The sequence below is a fragment of the Vipera berus genome (assembly GCF_964194415.1).
Source record: "Vipera berus genome assembly, chromosome: 11".
Lineage (NCBI taxonomy): Eukaryota > Metazoa > Chordata > Lepidosauria > Squamata > Viperidae > Vipera > Vipera berus.
The window spans coordinates 20,930,975-20,956,879 of NC_138214.1; the positions used below are offsets into that span (position 1 = coordinate 20,930,975).

At 41.0% G+C, this 25,905-nt stretch overlaps 1 protein-coding gene across 1 annotated transcript in view; it reads right to left on the minus strand.

Annotated features, from left to right (window-relative positions):
• AR (androgen receptor) overlaps positions 1 to 25,905 on the minus strand; it is a 239,674-nt gene that overhangs the window by 63,974 nt on the left and 149,795 nt on the right. The window contains exon 3 of the mRNA XM_081336937.1: positions 16,739 to 16,855. Coding sequence (XP_081193063.1) covers positions 16,739 to 16,855 — 117 coding nt within the window. The remainder of the gene's footprint in view (positions 1 to 16,738; positions 16,856 to 25,905) is intronic.

Here is a 25,905-nt window from a genome sequence, read left to right on the forward strand (position 1 = left end):
GTTTTGGGAAAGGCAAGTGAGTTAACCAAGAGGTCACTGGAATAAATCGAAACATGCTGAAGGGAAAAGGGATTTCACAGTTTGCTTCAGCAAGGTACGTTTCTTCCTGACTCCCTTAAATCTTCCTGGTTTAGAATCAAGATCCCTGCCAGATAATCCAGCCTAGGAAGACAAAATGTTGGATGTTTTGCTCTTGTAGGTTTGCAAGCATTTGTTTGCTGACAGCTGCCATACCTGACTACAATCTGCACAAAGGATGGCTGCTTGTAAATTACAGGAGGGGCACGGTGACCTGGAAATAACTCAGCAGCTGTAACCCCACCTCTGTGGACCTGAAGACCCACTGCCAATGCTTCAGCTTCTGCAAATAAAGGGCAGAGCCTTTTCTTTCCCATCAGTTCAAACCACTCACCTGCCACGGGGTGTGCGTGCCAGCCATGCAGGAGCACACATTGCCGCAATTTAGGTGCATTTATCAGTTAATTCCAGGCAATTATGGGAATGCTCAGCTTCTCACTCAAATATCTGATGAAAGAGGAGACATCCTGCCCCACAGACTGTCCGTCTGTAAAGCGTTTGTAGGATAATGGCAGAGCAACCCTCTAAAAGAGTGCTGGGGAGGGCAGCCAGGGCAAAGGGGCGGGGGGGGAAGAAGAGCTGGGAAAAGGAAAAACAACCTTCCTGCTCTCGAAACGCTTGTAGCCTGAGGTTTCCGTTCAATAGAATTTAAGGAAGGGTTGTGTTCACAAGCGCATGGAATAGACCACTGGGGAAAATAGGGAACTGTGCTACGATCTCTCCTGAATATAAGATGCTGAAAAGGATTTTGGCAGCCTGCTGAGTGATACAATAGCAGCGTTCCAATATGTAAGGGGCTGCCAGAGAGAAGAGGGGCCGAACCTACTTCCAAAGCACCAGAGGACAAGACAAGAAGCCATGGATGGAACTAATCAAGGAGAAATCGAACCTAGTACTAAGGAGAAATTTCCCGACTGTGAGAACAATTAATCAGTGAAATGGGTTGCCTTGGGAGTTGTGGGTGCTCCAGCACTGGAGGTTTTTACGAAGTGATTGGACACCATTTGTCCGAAATGATATAGTGTCTCCTGCTTGAGCAGAGAGTTGGACTAGAAGATCTCCAAGTGCCCTCCAACTGTGTTGTTCTGTTATTTTCCAAGTCAATGCAACAATAGAGCCGGGACAGCAACAAACCTTTCTGTCATTAAGATCCTTTCCAACATTCATGAACTTTTGCAGACATCCTTGTGCCTCTAGTTGCTCTCATGAGCCGGGCAGGAAGAAGCTGCCTGCTGCTGCTGCTCTTGAGGTAAAAAGCAATCGCACCCTTGCTGGGTTGGCCACAGGTTTTTGGAAGACCTGTGAATTGGATTGATCTTGACAACCTTGCTGCTTTTTAGAAAAGGGTCTATAAAAGCTGCCTCTCAGTTGGTCAGATAAGGTGACAAGAAGGGCTTCATTTGTGGGCAAAAAGCATTAGCAAAATCATCAAACCGCCTGCTCAACAACATCCCAGGTTTTACTGATATGGAGAAAACACTGCATTTGATTCAGTATGTTAATTCTACTGTAGCCACTACATGATAGAATACTGTACTGTAACTTCAAAGACAGTAATCAAGTTAATAACAAATGCACTACAAATGCAGGTGAAGCCTCTCTTTATCGTTCAGATTTTATGGTGCATGTGTTTGTATTTCCACACAGCAAAATTCCAATTTGAAACTTTCCCAGATTGTTTTGATCTTTCAGGGGCTGTCCATCTTCTACATTCCTTCTGTCACTATTAAACAAGAAGCAGTCAATGGGAAATATTGGAAAAAAGGAATCAAATAAGGCAAATTTTCATTTAATTACTTTTAATTAGATTTAATTTAATTTTTCAAGGATGTTGGATTAACATGTGGAAAAAGTATCATTTTATACTCAGATAAGAATGCAAATTATAGTTCTTGGTGGAAGGGAGCTCTTATATTTTGAGATCTGCTGTAGAATGTCCAGGCACCCAATTCTTGCACAAAACATTGCTGTGCTCTGATGAAAATCTGGCAGTTGATAAAACACACCCATTTTGCTTTTTATCAGATAAAGATCAGTATATTTGCTGTATGACTTTGAGAATCCACATCTACGCAAGGGAAGAATGCCTTTAGAAAGGATTACCATTAATTAGATCATGAGAAAACATGTGCAGTGTGTGAGTGTATGGTGGGGAGGGGGTGAGACTTCTGGTGATGAATTGTGAGCTAGCATGTCTCCAAATGAGCAGCAGTGATGGTGACTGAAGAACCAGAGAGTAGACTGGTCACACAGAACCTCTATGGATAAGGAGAGGAAGGGAGAGTGACTGCTTCAGCTCTGGATGATGGTTTCTCATGAGTTTAAGTACTGGGAGATGAAAGGAAGTCATTATGCTCTCAATGGTGGCAGAGCCTTTTAAAGGACACTGAATTCCTCACTTTCTATCCACTTTTGGAAATTACCTTTTTTATTATCTTGGCTATTTGCAAAGCTACCTGGTGAGTTGGCCTTCATTAACTATAAGCTTAAGAATTTAAACAACTTGAAATAAATGGCAAAAGCTAAACAAGACTTTAATCCAACAAATTAAGGGACCAGATGAATTTAAATTATTAGGGCTTTTAGTGGAAGATTTTGGAAATAATTATACAAACAGCACCTTTATAGCAACAAAACAGTTTAGTTTACCTTAATCCTAATAGAAATTTAAAATTTTATTATTTGAGAAATTGTACATGTTATGTACTGGGCTCCTGAAGGAATACCACGTGGGTTGCTGGAGCAGCTAACGGCTCTCCAGCAACCCAGACTACAAGTCTCCTGTGCTGCAATTGGCTATCTCCAGGAGGCAATGGTTGATTCAAACCTATTGGCTGCCGCCTAGGGGCTAGACTATATATTGTGGCTAGTTGCAGCCATTTCCCCAGTACAGTCACGACACGAAATAAATGATGAGTTACGTTCCGTGTCTTCATTCCTGCGCCAAAGAACCCGCTATTTAACAGTACACTAGCAGGGACTAAAGATTGAAGGCATAAAAGACAAAAAAGGAGACAGGCTTATCTTTTGTCTTTGGTCAGCACTGAGTCAAAATGACAGACAACGGCATGACATTAGAAATAGTTCAGGACATATTTGAAGAATGAGGACAGAAACTAATAGCTACAATGTTGGCAGTGATATTTTAAAGCCTTTAGTGGGCTTTAAAATAAATAAACAGAAAACAGCAATGCTTGTTAAGAATATCACCTCTCAGGACCATGACATTTGCCAAAAAAAGTCATGTGGAGAAAAAGGTGAAAAACCTGGGGGTTACACAGACAAATACAAATTGATTTCAAAAAGACATATTAAGATGGGATAAATTACAGCTATCTTAATTGAGTAGAATCTCTGTAAATGCTATTTCTATTTTAGACTTATAATTGTTAGGCATATGGTGTTAGCCTACAATGTTGGGTTGAAAATATATTAACCATAATGCTATGTCTTTAAGAAGTTAATTGGCCAATGGGTGTGTAAGTGTTCTCATGGCCATAAGAGGAAGCTAGGAATGTAGCTTCTTTCTCTCTCTGAATTCACTGATCTCTACTATTACTGTTTTTGCTCTGCTGTTGGTTTACTACTGTTGTAACCTGAACTGTGTATTGACCTCTGGACCGGTAAGAAGACTTTGTAGTTTGGATTACTCCTTGGACTGTTGCTATTGTGTATGACTTGGACTGTTTATTTTTGACTGTGCATTTTTGTTTTTACACCACCTCAAAGTAAAATACTTTTTGCTTTTACAACTCAGTGTACTCTTACTGTGTGACTCTTGCTGATCTCAGTACCCTTCCTTGTCTGTGCAACTCTTTGGTAGCACAAGGAGACCTCTGCACAACAAATTCCTTAACACTGGTTATGGGCCCAGGCCTGTACTGAGAGTTAGTACACACAGTATTCTAGCTGAGTTTGTGTTAGCTTTTGGTGTAAAATGGCACAGGAACTGTTGTCAGGCATCTCCTGGATAACCCGGTTGGATGGGACAAACTATGTTTCCTGGTCCACGAAATGCTGCTTGCTTTTGCGCAAGGAAGGACTATGGACTGTTGTAAATAACCCACCAGATACTACTGTTTGGGATCCAGATGACGAAGAGGATGCAAAGAAGTTAGGTGACTTTAAACGAAACAATGAGAAAGCTCTTTGCATTATTGGACTAACACTGAATGACCAGCAGCTTGTCCATATTCGTGGTGAGGAGTCTGCTGCTAGGTGTTGGGGCGTTTTGCGAAGGCTTTATGTTCGAGACAGTGTGGGTGCACATATACACCTTACACGTAAGCTGTTTAGGGCTCGTCTGCAGAAGGATGGAGATATGCTGACCCATTTAAACTACATGAAGGCAACTTTTCAAGAGCTTCATGAAAAGGAGCTGATTTTTTCAGAGTTGCATCAGGTCTACATTATTCTGTCATCTTTGGATGAGAGTTATGATGAGTATGTTTCTTCTTTGGAAGTCCTGACCAGAGAGGAACTGACATTGACTAACATTACTGGGAGACTGCTGGAAGAGTCCAGAAGAAGGCGTGACAGAGACCAGCTGAGAGAGACACAACCACGAGAGGAGCAGCAATTTACCACTGCTTACAACGTCAAGAAATGTTATTCTTGTGGGGCTAGAGGGCATATAGCCAAATTCTGTAGAAAGGGTAAAAAACAGAATGTGAATAGCAGTGGGAAGGCTAAAAAGGGCATTGGTTTAGCTATTTCTGGTGAACCAACATCCAGAAATAATGAATTGTGGGTTGTTGATAGTGGGGCTTCACAATGCATTACTAAAGTGAAAAAGAGGTTTATTAATATGAAAAACAGCAACCAATATGTTTCACTGGCAAACGGTTGGAGGATGAAGGCCTCTGGTGAAGGTAATTCCTATTGTCCATGCATTGATGAACAGTTACCTATGTTATATATACCTAAGCTAAGATTCAACCTGTTATCTGTAAGGGAATTGGTTAAAGTTGGGTTTGTGGTAACATTCAGAGGGGAGCAATGCACTATTGAGAGGAATGGAACCTGTGTAACTGCTTATTTGAAAAATGGTTTATTCGTTCTCACAAGTAACCAGGTTAGTACAGTTAAAGCTAACTCAATATGTGAGAATAAGAAGCCACATGATGAATGTATACATTTATTGCATAGGCGGTTAGGGCATGTAAACTTTAAATCAATACGTAAAACAGTTGAGTTAGTAGAAGGAATTAAACTGAAGCCATGTAGTAAGTATTTGAATTGCAATGCCTGTAATCAGGAAAAGAGTAAGGCAACTCCTGCAAACAGGTTAAACGGTTTCAAAACAACTGTACCTTTGGAAGTTGTGTTTGCTGATTTAATTGGACCCATGAAACCAAGTTTAGGAGGATCATGTTATATTTTAAGTATATTGGACCACTACTCTCGATATGGATTTTGTTATCTGCTTAAGTCAAAGGCAGACACTTTCCAACAATTTGCAAACTGGCTGAAGTTTGTGGAGAGAAAAACAAAGAGAAAGGTTCAGTGCATAATTACTGATAATGGCACTGAATTTACAAACAAGCGTTTTGTTGATATGTTAGAATCTGCTGGCATTGAGCATAAACATTCAGCCCCTTATAGGCCTCAACATAATGCATTTGTTGAGAGACGTGGGCAAACATTACAAGCCATGATGAGAACCATGTTAAAAGATTCTGGCTTAACAGATAGACTGTGGGGGGAGGCAGCAAAATGTGCAAACCATGTTCTGAATATAGTTGTTAATACTTCTACTGGTAAAATACCATATACAATATGGCATGGTAGAAGACCAAACCTTGATTACCTGCACACGTTTGGCACCCCAGCTTGGGTCCACATTCCTGCACAACTCAGGAGTAAAGGCCAACATAGGGCTAGGCAATTATACTTCGTAGGTTACAAAGCTAACCACAGATCCTATCATTTCTGGGAACGAAGCACAACCAATGTATATAACAGTTCTAGTGCAAAATTCCTTGAGCACGTTGGTTGGGATAGGTTAGAGCAAGTAACTGTTAATACTGATCCTCTAGTGTTTGAGGACTCCTCTGATAATGTAACTAGCAATGATAATACATCTCCTGTAAATATAAAAGATGAAGAGGAGATAGGGGAGATAATAGATGAATAATTGAAAGGAAAGGAGACAGAAATTCAAAACCCTGTAATTCCTTGGCGTTCAACGCGCATCAGACATCCACCTGATTGCTATGAAGCCAGTATAATATGTCAAGTTAGTTCAGTACCTTCTAACTATGATGAGATCAGGATGTATCCTGAAAAGGAACAGGCATCATGGAAAGCTGCAATGAACAGGGAGTTAAAGTCTTTGCAGGATCTTAAGGTCTATGAGAAAACAAAACTGCCACCTGGTGAGCAAGCTATAGGTTGTAAATGGATATATAAACTAAAGAAGGGTGTAGACGGGACTGTAACCCATAAGGCACGTTTGGTTGCACAAGGTTTTGCCCAAACTACTGAGGATTATGACGAGGTGTTTGCACCCAGTCTGAGGGCAACTACTTTAAGAGCAGCTTTAGTATGGGCGGCTAAAAACCAATATATGGTTACCCATGTAGATGTTGAAACTGCATATTTACATGCTCCATTGCAACATACTATTTATTTAAGAATACCACCAGGATTGACCAAAGATAGAAACCATGATTGTTGGGAATTAAAGAAAAGCCTCTATGGACTGAAACAATCAGGCTATGAGTGGAATAAATGTATAGTTAAAGAGTTAAGTGCATTAGGTTTTGTAGCCAGTAATGTTGATCCTTGTTTGTTTAGAAGAGAACACAATGGAGTGTTATCTTTTCTTTTATTATTCACAGATGATATTGCAATAATAACAAAAACTGAGTTAGAAGCACAAACTATCATTTCAAGATTGCAAAATAAATTCACAATTAGAAATCTTGGGGAAATTAGCCACTATTTAGGGTTAGATATTGTGAAAACGAATAGGGGTTTTAAGGTGTCGCAAGCCAGTAAAATATCTCAGTTATTAAAGAGATACAATATGGAAATGTGTAAATCAGCAAAAACTCCGATGGCTATGGATTTTAAGGACACTAATGTTGAGAGTCCTGTATTTGATAAGGCTATGTACCAATCTTTGATAGGAAGTCTTATGTATCTGAGTAATTGGTCTAGACCTGATATTTCTTACTGTGTAAACCAATTGGCTAGGTACAACAATAATCCAACTGTTAGACACTGGCAATCAGCTAAACGAGTATTAAGGTATTTGAAGCAGACTATTCACTACTCGTTATATTTAGAGCCAAATCGTGAGTTAATCCTTACAGCATATGCAGATGCGAGTTTTGCCTCTGATACAAACACTCGTAAATCTACTTCAGGGTTGGCTGTAATGTTGGGAGATTCTTTGATTGGATGGAAGTCCATTAGACAAAAGCACATAAGCTTGTCTACAATGGAGGCTGAATTTTCATGTCTATCAGTGTTATGTACAGAACTGCTAGTGTACAAACAATTATTGTTAGATATGGGTTTAAATGTAAATGATCCATTTATTGTGTATGAGGACAATCAAGCTGCGATAAAGATGGCTAACAATGCTGCAGTAAGAACAAGATCTAAACATACTGATCTTCGTTATTTAAATGTCAGACAATGTGTCAAAGATAAATTAATACAGCTAGAGTATTGTTCATCTGATGTAAATATTGCAGACCATTTTACGAAGGTACAAAGTGCTGTGAAACACAATGCTAATTGTGAAAGAATGTGCATAAGATTGTAAGAGTTATATATTATTCTACCCAAAGGGGAGAATGTTAGGCATATGGTGTTAGCCTACAATGTTGGGTTGAAAATATATTAACCATAATGCTATGTCTTTAAGAAGTTAATTGGCCAATGGGTGTGTAAGTGTTCTCATGGCCATAAGAGGAAGCTAGGAACGTAGCTTCTTTCTCTCTCTGAATTCACTGATCTCTACTATTACTGTTTTTGCTCTGCTGTTGGTTTACTACTGTTGTAACCTGAACTGTGTATTGACCTCTGGACCGGTAAGAAGACTTTGTAGTTTGGATTACTCCTTGGACTGTTGCTATTGTATATGACTTGGACTGTTTATTTTTGACTGTGCATTTTTGTTTTTACACCACCTCAAAGTAAAATACTTTTTGCTTTTACAACTCAGTGTACTCTTACTGTGTGACTCTTGCTGATCTCAGTACCCTTCCTTGTCTGTGCAACTCTTTGGTAGCACAAGGAGACCTCTGCACAACAAATTCCTTAACAATAATCAACGCTCCCTTTAAACAATGGCAAATGGATATTTTCTAAGTTTATGACAAGGGGAACAAACAAGAATTAGATATAAATTACTGCAAGATGCAAAGGAAAGAGCAGGTTTGGGTTTACTAGCTTTGAAAGTGTCCTTCAATGCTTGTTTGGTCTGGCTAAGAGTGGGTGAGTCTCCAGAATAAGAGCTTGAAGCTCTTATTTGAATGGCAAACCTATTTTATGTCATGGTAAGGATAAAGTAAGTGCTGAGTTCAACAACCACTTTGTTAGACATGCCATCTTAAGAGTTTGGCATAAATATAAAGTAAGGGACTCTGTGAAGATGCCTCTCTGCATGTCATCCCAGGAAAAGATAAGTTTTCTTTTTTGAAAAGAAATGTATTTTATTTATTTATTTATTTATTTATTTATTTATTTATTTATTTATTTAGAAAATTTATTTGCTGCCCACCTCATGTCCAGTGACTCTGGGTGGTGAGGCCAGACTGATAGACTTTTGGTCAAATGATATTTTTAAATTATGGTGACCCTATCCTCAAATCTAAAGAGGAGCTGGAATTAGAAGGGCATGTCTACCATTGGTTTACATATTTACAATTGAAAAAAGGTTTAGACTAGATTTTAAGTTATGGATTTGATTTTGCAGAAAATAAATTGGAAACTATTGTGTGGTACTGATAAACATATTATTGGTATACTTTTATAAATTATTATTAAAATTGAACTTGGAAAATGAGTATGTGAAGCATTGTATGATTCAGTGGACAAAGAATTTTGGATATAATGCTTGAACAATGGGAAAATATGTGGACAAAAGGTTAAAATTTACATTAAATTGTAATTTAAAAGACCATTTTTATAAATTGTTGTGCCATTGGTATCTAACATTGGATAAATTGTTAAGAATGTTGAAAATATGAAGGAATTTTTTACTATTTATAGTGGGCTTGTGATAAAACAAGGAAATACTGGAGTAGGATTTACATTTTAATATAGAGGAATATTAAAATAAATATAAAGATAAAATTAGAGACTTTTCCTTCGGGCTTAATGAAACTTAAAAAAACATGATGTATTGGCAAAACTGACTACTTTGATTAAAGAAAAGAACACAATTAATTTTGTTTCTACTTGGAAACTGCTTTTGGACTTTGTGCTTGAGGTGGAAAAAAAGGAAACTTTGATTTTCGATTTTCCTGGTTAGACAGGTTTGTTGTTACAGAAATGGCCAGTATATATTATTATGTAAAGTAAAAAGGTGAGGTTGTATGTTATTACCTTATTTTACTGAGTCAGAAGTTGATGCTTTTGTTTTTCTTTCCCCTTTTACCATACATTTTTTCCTCTGCTCCTTTTCTCCCCTGTTTTGCCATTGTTTTCATTTCTTTTTGTATTTCTGTATTGTATTTTATATTTTGATAAACTAATAAAATATTCCTCTAAAAGCAGTGATGTCTGCTTCTATGGCTCGATTATGTTCAAAAGAGAAAGTGAAAGAGATGTAAAAGAGAAGATCCTGGAGAACTGACAGATAAAAGAGTTGAAACAGATCTCATCTGACGCAGAAAGATTACGATATAAAGGATTGTTGAAATACTGGAAAATGGAAATACAAATGATAAACTAAGAGAATGACTTCTTACTGGATTTTCAAGAGGTCCCTTGAAGAAGTTTTGGAGACGGGAAAAAGAAAAACTGACGGGAGACCAAACCCCGCAAGTGGGAAGGAGAAGCACAAGATTGGCTGGTTTGACCATTTAGACAGTTCAGAGAGTTGACATATTTCTGTAAAATTCTGGGAATGCTTATAGACTTTTGCTCTCAACTAGGAATGAAATGTTAATGATGTACAGATTTGTGTATATGATAAGGGACGGGTTATGGGAAAAAGAGATACTTGCATGTAACTTTGTATTTGTGATGAAATTGGAAATAATTTCTTTCAATATTTCTTTTCTCTTTTTCTAATTTTTTCTCTTCTTTTTTCTCTTGCATTTTTATTCTTTCTTTTTCTTTTTGAGTTTAGTTTATATTGCCTTTCATTGTTATTTTTTATTATTAAAAAAGAGGAAACATATGCAGTGGTAAATGCATCCATGATCTATAGCAGAGGTCCCCAACCTTTTGGGCACCAGGGACCAGTTACATGGAGAGAGGGTTTTTTGTGGACTGGAGTGGGCGTGTTTTTGTGTGCTGACTGCATCCCACGGATGGGGCTTTGTTGTGCAGCCCAGTTTCTGGCGTGCCACAGCCCACTACTGGTCCACGGACTGGGGGTTGGGGACCCCTGATCTATAGTAAATATTCCCAAGGAATTTTAAGTTCAAGAGGACCTACTCTCATAATTGTGCATATGGTTGCAGTCTTACAAATCCTAATAAGAAGAGATTTTATCAAGAAATATGATTCAGCACCATTGGAGGCAAAGCAAAAAAATTTTTTTAGCAACGGGCCCTTTTTGAAATGCTTCATACTGATATTTAATTAATAAACTCAGTGCTTTTTTGTAAAAAAAAAGGTGCCGGAACTCACATCTTGTTAATCTTTTATTTAAAAAATTATATATTCAGTTCTTAACATAAATTTAATTTATTGTATTTAAGCCAAATGTTCATAGTAAATTCCAAAGTTTCGTCCAATTCCCGTCCAGCAAATCTTCTTGACTCCTTCCCTTGCTGTTAGTATCTAGGGCCGAATGTCATTCTCTGAGTAACCGCAGCCCAAGCATGCAAAGATGAAATCACGAAAGCTGAGGCTCAGAAAGAAATAAGATTGCAACAAATGACAAAAATAATATAAAAAAGATTTGTCAACATATAAAAAACAAGAAAAAAGGTCAAGGAAATAATCAGTCCAGTAAAGAGAGAAGATAGTAAAGAAGTAATGGACAGTAGAGAGAAGGCTGAACTGCATAATTCATTGTTTGCATCAGTCTTCACGCAAAAAGATAATACAGCCCAACCTATCAAAAATATAACCATAAAAGACACACTAGGAATACAAATCAAAACAAGAAAATGGCAAGAGAACCCCTGTCCATTCTAAATGAGTTCAAATCACCAGGATCTGACAGATTATATCCCAGAGTTCTGTAGGAGCTGGCAGATGATCTTGGAACCACCAAACCATATCTTTCAAAAATCCTGGAGCATTGGGGAACTACCAGAGAATTGGAAAAGAGCTGATCTTCAAAAAAGGAGAAAACAATATCCAAGAAACAACAGACCAATCAGCTTGACATCAATACCAGGGAAGATCTTGGAAAAGGACCCAGATTGTTGGGGGCAATAAACTGACTTTGTAATAATGCCGCTTGGGGGGGGGGGGCGAAAGCCCTAATAAGCAGGCATATACATAGAATGAAAGCTATTGCTAAGCACATTGGTTTGTGCTTAAATTGTAAGCCGCCCTGAGTCTTCGGAGAAGGGCGGGATATAAATGGGATTTAAAAAAAAAGATAATCAAACAACAGATCTGCAAACAGCTAGAAGCAAGCAAAGTTATAACCAGAAGCCAAAAAGGGTTTGTTATAAACAGATCATGCTAAACAAATCATATTTCATTGTTTGACAAAGTGAGTATATTAGTGGGCCAGTGAAATGCAGTGGACATGGTATACTTGGATTTCAGTAAAACATTTGACAAAGTAGACCTCAACCTACTTCTTGGTAAGCTAGAAAAATGTGGGATAGATAGTATCACCACCAGATAGATTTGTAGCTGACAAATATGAGTTTTAAAATGATCATATTGCAATCTACTTTCTATGCAAAGACACTTATTTGAACCATAACTTAAGTCAAAACTAAAGAAGCAATTAAAATGCTTACAATGAATAAAAAATCAGAACCCAATTGTATTTCTGCAGGATATTATAAGGCTCATTTAGAAATCCTGACTAAATCTTGAATTCAAATAATTAATGAGATTCAAGTATGTGAAGAACTTCCTCCATCATGGAAAGAGGACTTTATTTCCTTAATTTATAAAGGGAGAGATTCCCATAACACAATTGGTAGCCCTGTTTGAGGGTCATGCCGATCAACTGGAAAGGGGATTCCTTAATTTGACACGGTGAATAGGCTGCATTTACTAAGTGAAAATTGCTCACATTTTGCTCTGGATTAATTTGTACCATAGCCAACAGCTACACAGTTAATAAATCTAAACACACACAGACACAGACACAGACACACACACACACACACACACTCCTGAAGTACTCCTGTCTGCCTCAGCATTAATGCTCTGAGATGATCCATCCTTGTCTATGGGCTATTTTTGGAAGATCAGTGGACTTCTGTTTTGAAACAGGTTTACCTGTTCTGCAGAAAACTGACAGAAATAGGTTGAAGGACAGTCTGGCGCAGTGGGTGGGGGAGAGAACATGCGAGCTGAGGTTCACATAGCAAACTGAGAAAGTTTCCTGCTGCTTCCTCTTAGCCTGTCAGCTGCCCCACTGACCCATGGGCTATTTTTGGAGAGATGCTTGACAAAATGCTGGTAGACTGGCTCATCAGTCATCCTCTTCCTCAGGGACATAAGCAGGTGCTGCTAGGTCAGACTTTTAACCGACGTAGTCCAGCAGTTTGTTCTCATAGTGCTCAAACAAGGAAGGAAGCCCACTAATGTCCCTATTCCACTGCCAGATAGTTGCATTTCATCAAGGCTAATAATCATTGATCCCAGTGGTTTCCATGAATTGGCCGAACCCATTTTTCAAGCCAGCTAGTACTACATTTCATAATAGTGAATTTCAAAGTTTAATTATGCATTGTGTAAAAAAATAAAAGGCCGCTGGCTGTCCTGACCCTTCCAGGATTCAATTTCACTGAATGGGCCTCTAGGTCTAGTATTTTGGGAAAGAAAAACAGCTTCTATGTGCCCATTTAATCCACATCGTGCCCAATTCTGCAGATTTCAATCATATCTCCTTTTATTTGCCTCCTTTCTAGGGAAGCTGCTCCAACCCCTTTGTCATCTTAGCTGTCCTCCTCTGATCTTCTCTAGCTCTATTGTCTCCTTTTTGGGAGCAGCTACCAGAACTGCACACAATATTCCAGATCAGGTTACACTATTGATTCATATAAGAACATTAGGATATTGCTATCTCTGTTTTCAGTGCCACTTCTTCTTACTCCTAACATCCTGTTGGCCTTTTTTTTATGCAGTAGATGCTCACTGTGTCAGCACCTCCATTGATATGTTGACCATTGCTCCAAGGTCTCTTTCCTCATCAGTTATTGCTGATCCTGTTAATTTGTATGAGCACTTACGATTTGGGGTACCAATGTGCATCACTTTACCCTTCCTCACATTGAATGGCATATGCCATTTTGATACACATTCCCCTAATGTGCAGATATGTCTTACTGTTATTACTACTCTGAACAACTTAGTGTCATTAGCAAACCTGGCTATTCCATTAGCCATGCCTGATTCCAGATCATTTATAAATGTGTTAAAAATCACCTGTCCTAGGACAGAATCCCAGGATTCCTATTCTTTAGCCAGTTCTTTATCTGCAAAAAGATCTGCTTTTATTCCATGGCTGTTCAGCTTACTAAGAAGTCTTTGATGAGGAACATTATCAACAGCTTTTTGAAATGTAAGAAGATGCTATCCACTGGCTTGCCCTCATCCATATGATTATTATCACTCTCCAAAAACTAATAGATGAATTAGATGAACCTTTCCTACATGAAAGAAAGATCTTCCTGTTGGATCCTGATTATCTGTGGGATCACATTCTCCTAACGATTTCTACCTATCCGCTGAGACCTGGAAAAGAAGACTCCCCCTAAATCCCATTGTTTTGGGAAAATCTCTTGCAGGATTCCCGGGGTTGAAGCCTCCCGTTCAGGGCCCTCTTTGCTGGAAAAGCACTGCCCTTAGTATCAGGTTGGCCCCACCAGGCTTGCTTGTTGCAATTCCATTACGACCAGGCTATTTCAGCAAGACTTTGGGCTGAAGGAATCATTTTAATCTCTCCTGACGTGGATGGGGTTCCAGTTGTTCCCTGGAGAATGGAATACTACCGATTAAATTGTTGATATTGTTATATACTGACACTCACAGGGTTAACCCCACACCAGGAAGCCTCCAGACCTGAGGCTAAAACAGGGAATCCCTAACGCGGCAGCCGTTGACAGTTGACAGCTGTCAAAAGGCTGCCGGAAGAAACCGCGCACGAGCCGGCGGCAGCCATTGACAGTGAGAGCTGTCAAAAGGCTGCCTAGGCAAGTACGCATGCGCCAGAGCCGGCCCAGCTGACAGCTGCCGAGCTGTCAAAACGCTGGCTTCCAAACACGCCTCCCCGCAGCCAGTGGGACTGTCAGCTGGCGGATCCCCCGACCGAGCCGTGCAAGCGCAGTCACCTGGGAGCTGTCAAAGCTGCCGGCAGGTCATTGGTCGCCGCCCTCGAGGCGGGAAAATTCGGTTCCCTGATTGGTTGTTAAAGTTGACAGTTCTCTATAAAAGCAAGGATTTCTCTGCTTGACAGCTGTCCGGAGCTGAAGCAAAATAAACGCTTGAAACCCAGCCTGCCGCCTCTCTCTGATCCTTCTCTGAACAATTCAGATATAGTGCTATTTTATTATACTGTTTTGTTTCTACTGTTTTGTTTTACACTTACTACTGTTTTAGGAGCTCAGTAAGCTGCTGCTGCTGCATCAGGCATAACTCAAGTGGCATATAAGACTACTGAAGTAAAATAAATAGATAAAATAAATACTTAGGCTACAAAGTGAAATTGGCTAAATTCATGTCAACTTTACTACAGCACCAGATGGCCTAAATTATGAAGTGCTTCAAATAAGATAAGTGTGCTATTTCGGGTAGAGCTGGGATTCAAATATGTGAATAACTAGTTCTCTATGGATGCTGCTTCCAGAGGTCCATTCTGGGCCCAGGCAACAAAAAATTAGCTACCGGTTCTGCCGAAGTGGTGTGAACTGGTTGAATCCCACCACTGAATTCAGGACACAATCAGCAATACATTTTAAATTTAATCAACACAGCCTCCTGTAATAGACGATGTGCATTTCCAGAGTTTCTTAGGAGTAAAGTAAATGCTAAAGACACAGAGGGGAACTGGGAAGAGAAGGTGAGTTAAGGAGACCAACTGCCTTGAAACCCCACAAGAGGAGGGCTTACAAGATGGCACTGATTAAATTAAAAGAAATAAACAATATCGCATCACTCCATGCTTTTATATAAACCTCCAGGCATCAGTGAGGCAAGATGGAAATCGAGAATTGCATGCACAGGAGGAGTTTGGGAGGCGCAGCATTTCTGCTGCTGGGAAATGCAGTTGAGGCATCTCTACCAGTGCAGGCCTGAGTTGTGACTATGGATCTGGGAAAGCCCTGTGGTCAGAACCAAAGCCATCACAGGGCTGGAACCTGGAGGTACTCATCACTCAACCTGATGGTAATTCACTTATTAAAAAGTAACATTTCCAGGAATAAGGGTGACTTAATAGGGTAGTATTGCTTGTTCAGGTGAAACTTAAAATACTCATGAAATTAAGTTGATAGCTCAGAAATAAATTCTGGTCTTGTTGTTGTTTTTGTAAAAGCAGCACTGGGTCACAGCAAATTTTTTCCTTTATAGCTTGCTGTCTAATTAGCCTTTTTATCCACTTATATATTTTTTTGTACATAGCACAGCCTTTTCTAAATTGGTTTAGAGATAGACAACTTCTTTTAGACAGTCATTTGTCCAGGATAGTAGAAGGTCTTCTGCCTTGGGCAGGCAGTTGGACTAGAAGACCTCCAAGGTCAGAACACTGATCCAAAGCTACTTCATATGTTCTGGTCAACACATCTCAAGAAGGGTATCAGGGAGCTTGAAGAAAAGGACGACCAAGATAATCAGGGGCTTGAACAAAGGATATAGCAATTGAGACTGCTTATCTTCGAAAACAAGCTTAGAAAGAAATACTATTGAAATACAAAGACAGACAGGTATGCATGCTTTAGCTCTCTGTATTCTTAATTCTTATTTTGCCCAGTCTTCACTGTTCCTAACTGCACGTTAACTCTCAAAGGCAATGTTTTTTCTCCTGATTTCTCAAGACAATATCTCTTCCAGCTAGTTTTTGTCCCTTGGCTGGGGAGTATGGACACCTGCCTTTGTGACAGGCTCAGGTTCATTTGAGTTATATCTGACGGGGTTGTTTAGGTCCTGCATCAAGGAATGGAAGATTCATTTCATTGTCTCATGTGATAAAAGCTCATCCGGACCTCATCTAATGCACACTTGGCATAGACTTTTATCTTTTCTCCTGTGATTTCATACCGGAGTTTCAGCTTCATGACGTTCTGGGACACCCAAAGGACACAGCACAGTCCCGAAACGTGGCGAGACTTACCTCCGAGGGTCATCCCTGCTTCGTAGCACTTCCTCAGGCGGCAGGAGGGACAGTTCTTCCTTCGGAATTTATCAATGGTGCAGTCATTTCGGCTGGCACAGAGATACTTTTGTTTACCTTAAAAAAGTTACAGTGAAATTTGTCATTAATAGATCAGAGGAACAAGCTGGAACGGTGACTTTGTTGCAATTAAAAACACATATATACATCAATGCATCAATAAATCTAGAAATCATCTCAGATTTGAGGGGTTTTAATCAAGGAAATGGGAGCGCAATCGAGCAAAAAAGATCGGGAGTGATGAAGGATGTGCCTGCCCACAGTTTTTGTACATGCATCTGAAGACTGGAGAATCTGCATCTACGTAACGTGTCACGTTACCTATGGGGAGAAATGTATCTCTGCGCCAAAGATGCCTCTGGCAGAGGCGGGTCAGAAACAGGACAAATTCTAGTTGCTGAGCAAAGGCTGGAAACGAGATGTTTGGGCTGCCACAGCTCTGCTTCTGCTGGAAGAGCACGACCCATTGCCAGGCCTCAAGGAAGAAGCTCAGCAGGCCGCACCAACTTTGTACACAGCTGGTGGCAAGTCTAACAAGCTGCGGTATAGAAGGGTGCAGGATATTCTCACACTGAAATCTAGGATAGGAAAAATCAAAATTGAGAATCACCCTTATTTGAGGGAAGACTGACTACAATATTAACTGCCACCTTCCCGAGAAAAATATATATAGTATAGTACTGTCCTCGTCACTTTCGGTGGTATTATCTGGCTGGCTGGGTTGGTGACACAGAATATTCATAAACATCCAGGTGGCACTGGAAGCGGTGCTCAGCATGAGCACATATATTACCAGCTTTGGTAAGGTTACATTAGCATCCCTGGAGGCAGCCAAAAAATTGTAGTCTTGACTTTTGGACACTTCCCTCTGTCCGAATGATTCAGACATTTCTTTCTCCTTTAACTCTCAGCTTAAAATGCCAGCAGGAAAAAGAACACTTGGACTAGGCTGGCCAGTACAGTTCTCTGAACTTGTGATCCCCTCTCTCTCCTACTCTGACATGAGGGGTAAAATCACAAGGACGCATTCAGTCCTTTCATTAGTGCACTGATTGTCTTCACCCTCACTACTTCAGAAAAGCACAGCTCTGAAACTGCCTTACTAATACACCCATCAGCACATTCCTGCTCCTAATTGGCCTCTTGAAAAATGCAAGGCAGCCTTGGGGTCTAAAAAGAATATAGTATGAAAATGGTAGTTTTTTTAAAAAATAATTATTTTAAGTTATGGAGAACTAGAAAAGAAAGTGGATACAGAGAAACATGGACAAAAATAGAATGGCTAAGTAGAAGCAAGGCAATAACAGCATTTCTATATGGGTGGAAGTTCATACAGGATATGAGGAGGACAAAGGAGCAAATTTAGGGAGCATGAAAGAAAAGAAACCCGCAATAAATACATACTGCTTGCAAGTATTTAGAGAACATCTAGTCCAGGGGTGTCAAACTCAATTTCATTGAGGGCCACATCAGCATTGTGGTTGCCCTTGGGGGGGTGGGTGGGTATGGCCAGGGTGGGCGTGGCCTACTGGGTGGGCGTGGCTGGAGTGCGTATGGCCTACTGGGTGGGCGTGGCCAGCTCTACATCATTGGCATCAAGGGTGCCTATGGGGGCCTGGGCAGGAGTGGGACAGATCTGAGGGTCTCTGGGCCAGGGCCAAGGCAGCGGGGGCCGTTCCCTCACTGTTTCCAGGATGGCTTCACAGGCCGCATGAAACCACTTTGCGGGCCGGATCCGGCCCCCGGGTCTTGTGTTTGACATGTCTGATCTAGTCTAACAATCTATTTGATGTAAGGCATAATGGATGAGAAAGCATTCTCAACCAGGTACTTGTGCAGCTGTTCATTCCATCTCTACAACAAAATGAGAGCTCTGTTTTACTACTGATGGTTTGCATTGTTAAAATGAATTTGTAGCCAAAATCTGCAGTTCTGTGATTTCTGCTCAGAGATGATATTCCTGCTCCTCATCCTATACAACAGCCCTTGAAATATTTGTTGCAAGTCCTCTCAATTTTCTTTTCTTCAGGTTAAGCATACTTTTTCATCCGTTTCTATTGAGACGGATGAAACCAGAGGTTTTTTTTGCTATGTTTCTATACTTCCTATCACCGATTTATTTTGGATGGTAAACAAAAGAGAAATTAAATATGTTTGTTACTCAGTTCCCTCTTTCTCAAGGAGATCTGTATAATACCAAGTTGCTTTTGAAGAATAGCCAATGGCCTTTGTTGCCAAAGGTTTATACTGAAATTAATGTGTTGCTTTTTAACATGCCAAAAGATACTTCCTTAGACAAATGGGCAGACAAAAAGAAAGGGAAAGGAGAAAAAGCTCATTTGTTATTGGCCTCTAAAAAGTCCTCTGCTCAGTGCTCCATCCCCGGAGCCTTTGAAGGAGAGGCTGGAATGGTGGCGGGTCTCCCGCTCAAGCAGAGGGCTGGACCAGAAGCTCCCTTCCAACTCCGTGATTCCGTATTCCATTCCGGCTTCTCCTTTCTCTCCCTTTCCTTGGATGGCGAATCTGAGCTGCTCTGAGAGCTCGCAGCACTGGAGCACTGGGACTCGTGCCTCAGGTCTTCACTTCCCTGGGCAAATATGGAAGAGGCGAGACTGGCCAAAGACACTCTGCCCAGGAAGGAGGGAAGGGAGCAGTCGGGAATGCCTAGGCAGACGAGAAATTTGCTCCCTCTGACAAAAAGAAAAGAACGAGAGTGCCCATATTCTTATCTCCATCTGTAACAAAGATGAGATAATATGATTTTATAATTGGGAAAGAGAAGAATAAAAAACCGCCCAAGGCCACCAGTTCAAAGACGGCAGTCGTGCAAGAGCGTTGCAGGAAAGAAAAGAGAGGAGGAGGAGTTGCTTTTCATCACAAACTGCTCTGAAGAAACATGACGTTGCCCAAGAGGAAACAGCAACCTCAGGAGACGGAGGAACAAAGTGCGTGAAAATCATCAAGGAGGAAAAGAACGAGGAGAGAGCTAGTGGGAAGGATACAAAAAAGGGGGGATAACTAAGGTGGAATCGGGGGGCTTGGGAAAAAAGGGGGGGAGAGTTGCCAGTATGACTCATTGTCTCTGAGCTTAAAACTCCCCAAGAAAGGAAGGAGCCTGCAAAGAAGAAGATGGGAAAGGAGAGAAGGCAGGTCCACCCCTTTGGCCTGAGGCGGGGATGGAGAGAGGCCGGGAGGGATGATAAGAAAAATTAGATCTGAAAATCAGGTTGGAGAAGCTTTAACTGAATGAACAGAGGAGTAAAAAGAAGCCTGGAAAGGAATCGGGTGGTAATTATTATTGAAGAATTTCAGGGCTGGAGAAAGGCCCACGTATTTAAGACTACCGTGCAGCTGAACAGCTCGTCTCCTTTTCTCTGAACAGGGAGCTTTGGGTAGGCGGTGGGGCTGAAGTTTGCCTTCCTGACTTTCATCTGGGAAGGGATCCACAGCAGGATCAGGTTCAGTCCCTATTTGGATGACGAACCACTTGGGTAACGAAGAGCTGCCGATGGAAAACATCCCTAAAGAAGGCGGCGGAGGACCTTTATTCAGACATCTGCCTTGCAGTCACCAAGAGAGGAGTTTGAATTCAGCTTTCCCATCCCAAATCATCATGGTTTTTTTACACTGAATTGTTCTAGGTGTCCCTTACTAAGCACAGATTTTAACTCTATTTATTGTGATGAATCAAATTCTATGCATTATTTTTGTAAGCCTCTTAAAAGCTTACATTATGAATAAAAACAAGCATGTTTTAAAGCAGGGATCGCCAACACCGGGAGATCCGCAGCATGCCAGCAGCACATGACCCAAAGGCCGCCTCCGGTCCACAGAAAAAAAACCTTTCTCCACAGAACCGGCCCCTGGGGCCCAAAAGGTCGGGGGCCACTGATTTAAAGCTTTTTTTAAAAAAAAGAAAGGGGAGGGTGTTCATTAGCGAGGAGGTGCAAAGTTTGTCCAACTGAGAACAGATCCCTCGAGAAAGTTCTGCTGCCAGTAGGCCATGCCCTGGAAGTCCTCAAAACTGAAGCTAACCTGGTCCTGAAATAGGCCTATTTCGTCAGAATACAGTATTTAGTTTCCCAAATCATCCTTTCTCCGGTTGGCAAATTCTGTATATCCTGAGTAACTAGCCAGGAAGAATGACTGAGTTAAAGGCAGATTGAAAGTATGAAGGAAAGAAATGTGAGGAAAGGAAGTCAAATTGACGGCTGCCCATCCCACCATATCTGACAGAATGGGCCTGTTATAGGTTCTTTCATCCAAGGAGCTATATTGGGTGAGTCCTGCACGGGAGGCCGTTCCCGCTGGGACCCTGCCCTGTGGAATCCCTTCCCCCCTGAACTGAGGACGGCCTCGTGGCTTCTAAGCTTCTGAAGGTCCCTCAAGGCCAGGTTATGCTAGCTGGCCTGGGGACCCCAGTCAGTTGATATGGTGGCTCCTATTACTATCAAGATCCCTCTGCCTAGTATTCCTGTTTAACCTTTTTTAGTTTTCAATGTTTTTAATATTTGTTAATGATAATAAATGTAAAATTTATTGTTTTAGTTTTCTTGTATGATGCCCAGAGTCTCCTGCTCATGAGATGGGAGGCTCTATAAATTAGACAGACAAAGTGGATCAGGAGAGCAAATAATTAAGTGAAGGAAAAAGAGAAGCCAATAGCAGCAATGAGGGGATGCACAAAATAGCAGTGCAAGTTAGAAGAAGCACAGTGGAAGTTTTAATCTGCAATAATTATTTTGAGAGCCAAGACTGGAGAGATATGTGTCAGAATCCATTTATATTCCATTCCTAAACCCCTATCTGTGCACCCCTAAATCTCATCCCTCACTGGATTCTGCCATTCCCAAGGAGGAGAAGAGAAGTTGTTAATTGACCATCCCTATCCATTAGATGCAAGGTTGTTTATTCAGCCTGCCTGGAGGCCATCATCAAAAACCAGGGAAAGAACAAAAGGGGGGGGGAGAGATTCTGGTTTGTATCTCCGATTGGAATCTGAAGGGGAGGAAGTAAATGTCGTAAAGGGATGGAAGATCCCTTTTCCCATGGAAGGTTTTGACACCTGAACCTTAATTGATCCGGGACTGACCAAATGGACTGAGGGGAGGGGTTTTTACTCGGGGACACTTTAAAAGTATCAGTCTGCAATACAGTTTCCAGATCCTGTCTAGATTACCCACTGACAATCATGTTTTAGTAAAAGTTCCTGCTTGGATAATCCTGTCTCCAAGAGTTCTTCATTGGGGTGGGTCCTGACAACATGACCTAGCTGACCATCTTTCTTAATGAAAATTGCACCACAGCCTTTTAATTAAGCTAGCAATTATTATTTTTAAGTAGTCCACAAATATTAGCACACTGATTCTGGTGGCATGAGAAACATTATCACCAAAACTCCCAGCAACCAGATTGCCCCAGAGCAAATTCTGTTTGGCAACTTGCTATTTTCAAGCTGGCTGGATCAGCTTCTTCACATGTAGTGTAACGACTAAAAATTAATCTACAACCTCTTTGCTGAAATCTATTTTGGTTATTCACATCCCCAACATTCTCAGATAAAGTTTCATCCAACATCCAATAAAAAGTATTTAGCAAACAGACCTGGAGCTTAGCTGAATGCTTGGAGGCAACCAGGCATCTTTGTTGGGACAACTGTTTATTTTGTTTTGTGATCACCCAGTCTGGCCTACAGCCCTGAACTTCCCCGTGGTCTCTCATCCAAGTACTATGAGGCTCAAGATGACTTGACCTCTTAGACCAGGCATCTGCTGAGAAGAGAAACCAAAAAAACTGGGATGTTTTAATGTTACATCCAAATTTTGCTTTAGCATACTTGAATCCTTTGTCCTTTGCGTCTTTCGCTCTTTCCTCCACTTTCTGTTTGATAATGGACAAGTTTTCCTGAATTAACCTCATAACAAATTAGTGTTTTGAAGCTTTCTCCAACAATTTCTGGGAAAAGCTCCAGTTTTTTTTTCACACTCCCTGCAAGAATCTTCCTTGCCAGTAATCCTGCTAAACAACTTTTGTGCACAGAAGGAATCAGCATCAGGATGAGATGGTTGAAGAAAGCAGCAACTACAAAAGATTCTTTCTTGAAAAATTAAAATGAACTGACCAAGATATTGTCCAAACATGCATTTTTGTTTTATTGTATTTTTTATGGTCACTACCTTTAAAGTCCTAGATGGCCTTCCTGGGCAGGAACAATTCCCATGATAAAGGGATTCGTATCTCCTGGCCCCTCCTGAATCAATAAATTGTGCTGATAGGCAGAAACCATGGGGCCTGGGTCCAAAAATGCCTGGGTACATTTAGGCCTTAAAACAATTCTCACACACATAGACTCAATTTAATACATTTAACTCCTTCATTTAATTGGTTTAACTCTTTCATCCTCTCCAATAAACCACACATTAAAAGGCACCTCTTTGACAAACTAACTCAATATGACTTGGTTTTGATTTGCTATCATGAACTAATATAGATTTCAATCAATCAATTAGAATACAGCTGAGGGGGACCTTGGTGGTCTTCTAGTCCAACCCCCTGCTCAAGCAGTAGACCCTATCAGACAAGTGACTGTACGTAAGTGTTCTTAAAAACCTCCAGTGGAGAAGCACCCAAAACTTCTGAAGGCAAGTCGTTCCACTGGTTAATTGTCCTCACTGTTAGGAAGTTTCTCCTTAGGTTGCTTCTCGCTTTGATTAGTTTCCAACCATTGTTTCTTGTCCTGCCCTCTGGTGCTTTGAAATAAAATTGACCCCCCTCCTCTTTGTGGCAACCTCTCTCAAATACTGGAATACTGCTATCATGTCCCCCCTACTTCTTCTTTTCTCTAAACTGACCAAACCCAAATCCTGCAACCGTTCTTCATATGTTTTTGTCTCCAGGCCTTTAATCATCTTAGTTGCTCTTCTCTGTACTTTTTCCAAAGTCTTAACATTTCTTTTTTGTAATGTGGTGACCAAAACTGGATGCAGTATCCAGTTATGGCCTTACTAAGGCTTTATAAAGCAGTATTAATACTTCACGTGATTTTGATTCTATGCCTCTATTTATACAACCCAGGATTGTATTAGCTTTTTTGGCTGCTGACCCACACTACTGGCTCATATTTAAATGATTATCCACTAGGACTCCAAGGTCCCTCTCACAGTTTCTGTTTTTGAGCCAGGTTTCAACTAATCTGTACTTGCACATTTGGTTTTTCTTGCCTAGGTGTAAAACTGCTTTTCTCCACATTAAATTTCATGTTGTTCAAGTCTGCCAAGATCTTTTTGGATCCCGTGCTTGTCTTCTGGGGTGTTGGCTATTTCTGTCAGCTTAGTGTCATCTGCAAATTTGATGTGTTCCCCTTCTATTCCCTCACCTAAGTCATTGATGAAGATATTGAAGAGTCCTGGACTAAGACAGAGCCTTGTGGTATCCCACTGCTTACTTCCCTCCATGTGGATGTAGTACCATTGAGGACTACTCATTGAGTACGGTTTGTCAACCAATGAAATAAGATTGGTTTGGCATGATCTGTTTTCAACAAACCCGTGCTGGCTACTAATTATAGCTTTATTTGTTTCTAGATGTTCACAGATCTGTTTTTTATTATCTTTTTCAGTATCTTCCCAGGATGATGTTACGATGATTGGTCTGTACTTTCCCTGGTTTGTTTTTTGCAGGATATTTGAAAGATATGGTACAGCAGTTCTGAGATGACATCTGCCAGCTCCTTCAGAATTCTGGGATTTTAATCCATCATCTCCCGGGGATTTTATTCATCAAGATCGGACAGGTATTTTCTAATCATTTTTCTTGCTTATTTTAATTTTTATTTCTAGTCTGTCTTTTTATAGTTATTTTTTGGTAGGTTGGGCAATAGGTTTTTTTGGGGTGTGTGTGTGAAGGCTGATGCAAAGAATGAGTTAAGCATTTCTGCTTTCTCTCTGCCATCTGTTATGTCCCTGTCATCTTCTCTCTTAAGTGGACTTACTGTTTCCTTCGCTTTTTTCTTGTTATTTATATGTTGAAAGAAACTTTTTTTATTATTACCGTATTTTCCAGCGTATAAGATGACTTTTTAACCCATGAAAATCTTCTCAAAAGTTGGGGGGTCGTCTTATATGCCCAGTCGTCTTATACGCCGGAAAATAGTACATAAATCAATCGAGCGTCCCCGTTCTTGCAAAGCAACTTCAAGCCTCCTTAGTCCAGTCCCCCCTCCAACGTGACTCTCCCTTCCCACCAAGAGCCTCTAAGCCCCTTCCCCTCCCCCTTGCAAACGCCAGATCCCGGGAGTGGCAGGAAGCCCCCCCTCTCCCAAGCGGCATCTGAGCATAAGCAGAGCGCGCCCTGCTACCCGCTATCTCTCCTGGCAGTCTGGACAGCGGTACTTGGCGGCCTGGCGCCCCTCTCACCCGCAGAACACGCAGCAGCCCTCACCAGCCAGCCTCGGCATGGCCGCCCCAAGCCCGGCTCTCCAGCGTGTCTTCCGGGCTTGCCTGGCTGACTGCCTGCTGGGCGGGGCTTGGCTCCAGACGTGGCAGCTGCTCCGTCTGCAAATGTGCTCTCAAAGCAGGATTGCACTCAGCTGTGCAGGCTGCCGAAAGGCGGGGACTCGGAGTTCCCGCGGTGGTTGTGGCTTCTGGCGTGCCGTTTGTAGAGTCTGGCCTGGAAGAGTGCGTCATGTGAACGCAGCTCTTGCATTTATTCCAAAGGGTGGGTGGAAGGAAAAGCCCCTTTGGGCTTCAAAAGGGAGGCTTTGCACCATCTGCATCAGACAGGGCTGAATCGGGCTTGTGTTGGACACTTGGCAACTGGCATGTAAGTATTTTCCAGCTTATAAGACGAAAAATCTTGAAAATCTTCTCAAAAGTCGGGGGTCGTCTTATACACCCAGTTGTCTTATACGCCAGAAAATACGGTATCTTTGACTTTTGTTGCAAGTCTTTGTTCATTCTGAGCCCTTGCTTTCCTGACTTCATCTTTGCATGTTCTAGCTGTCTGCTGATAATCAGCCTTAGTTATGTGTCCCTCTTTCCATTTTTTGTACTTGTCCTTTTGGTCTTTCAGTTTATCAGAGAGATCTTTGGGCAGCCATGCTAGTTTCT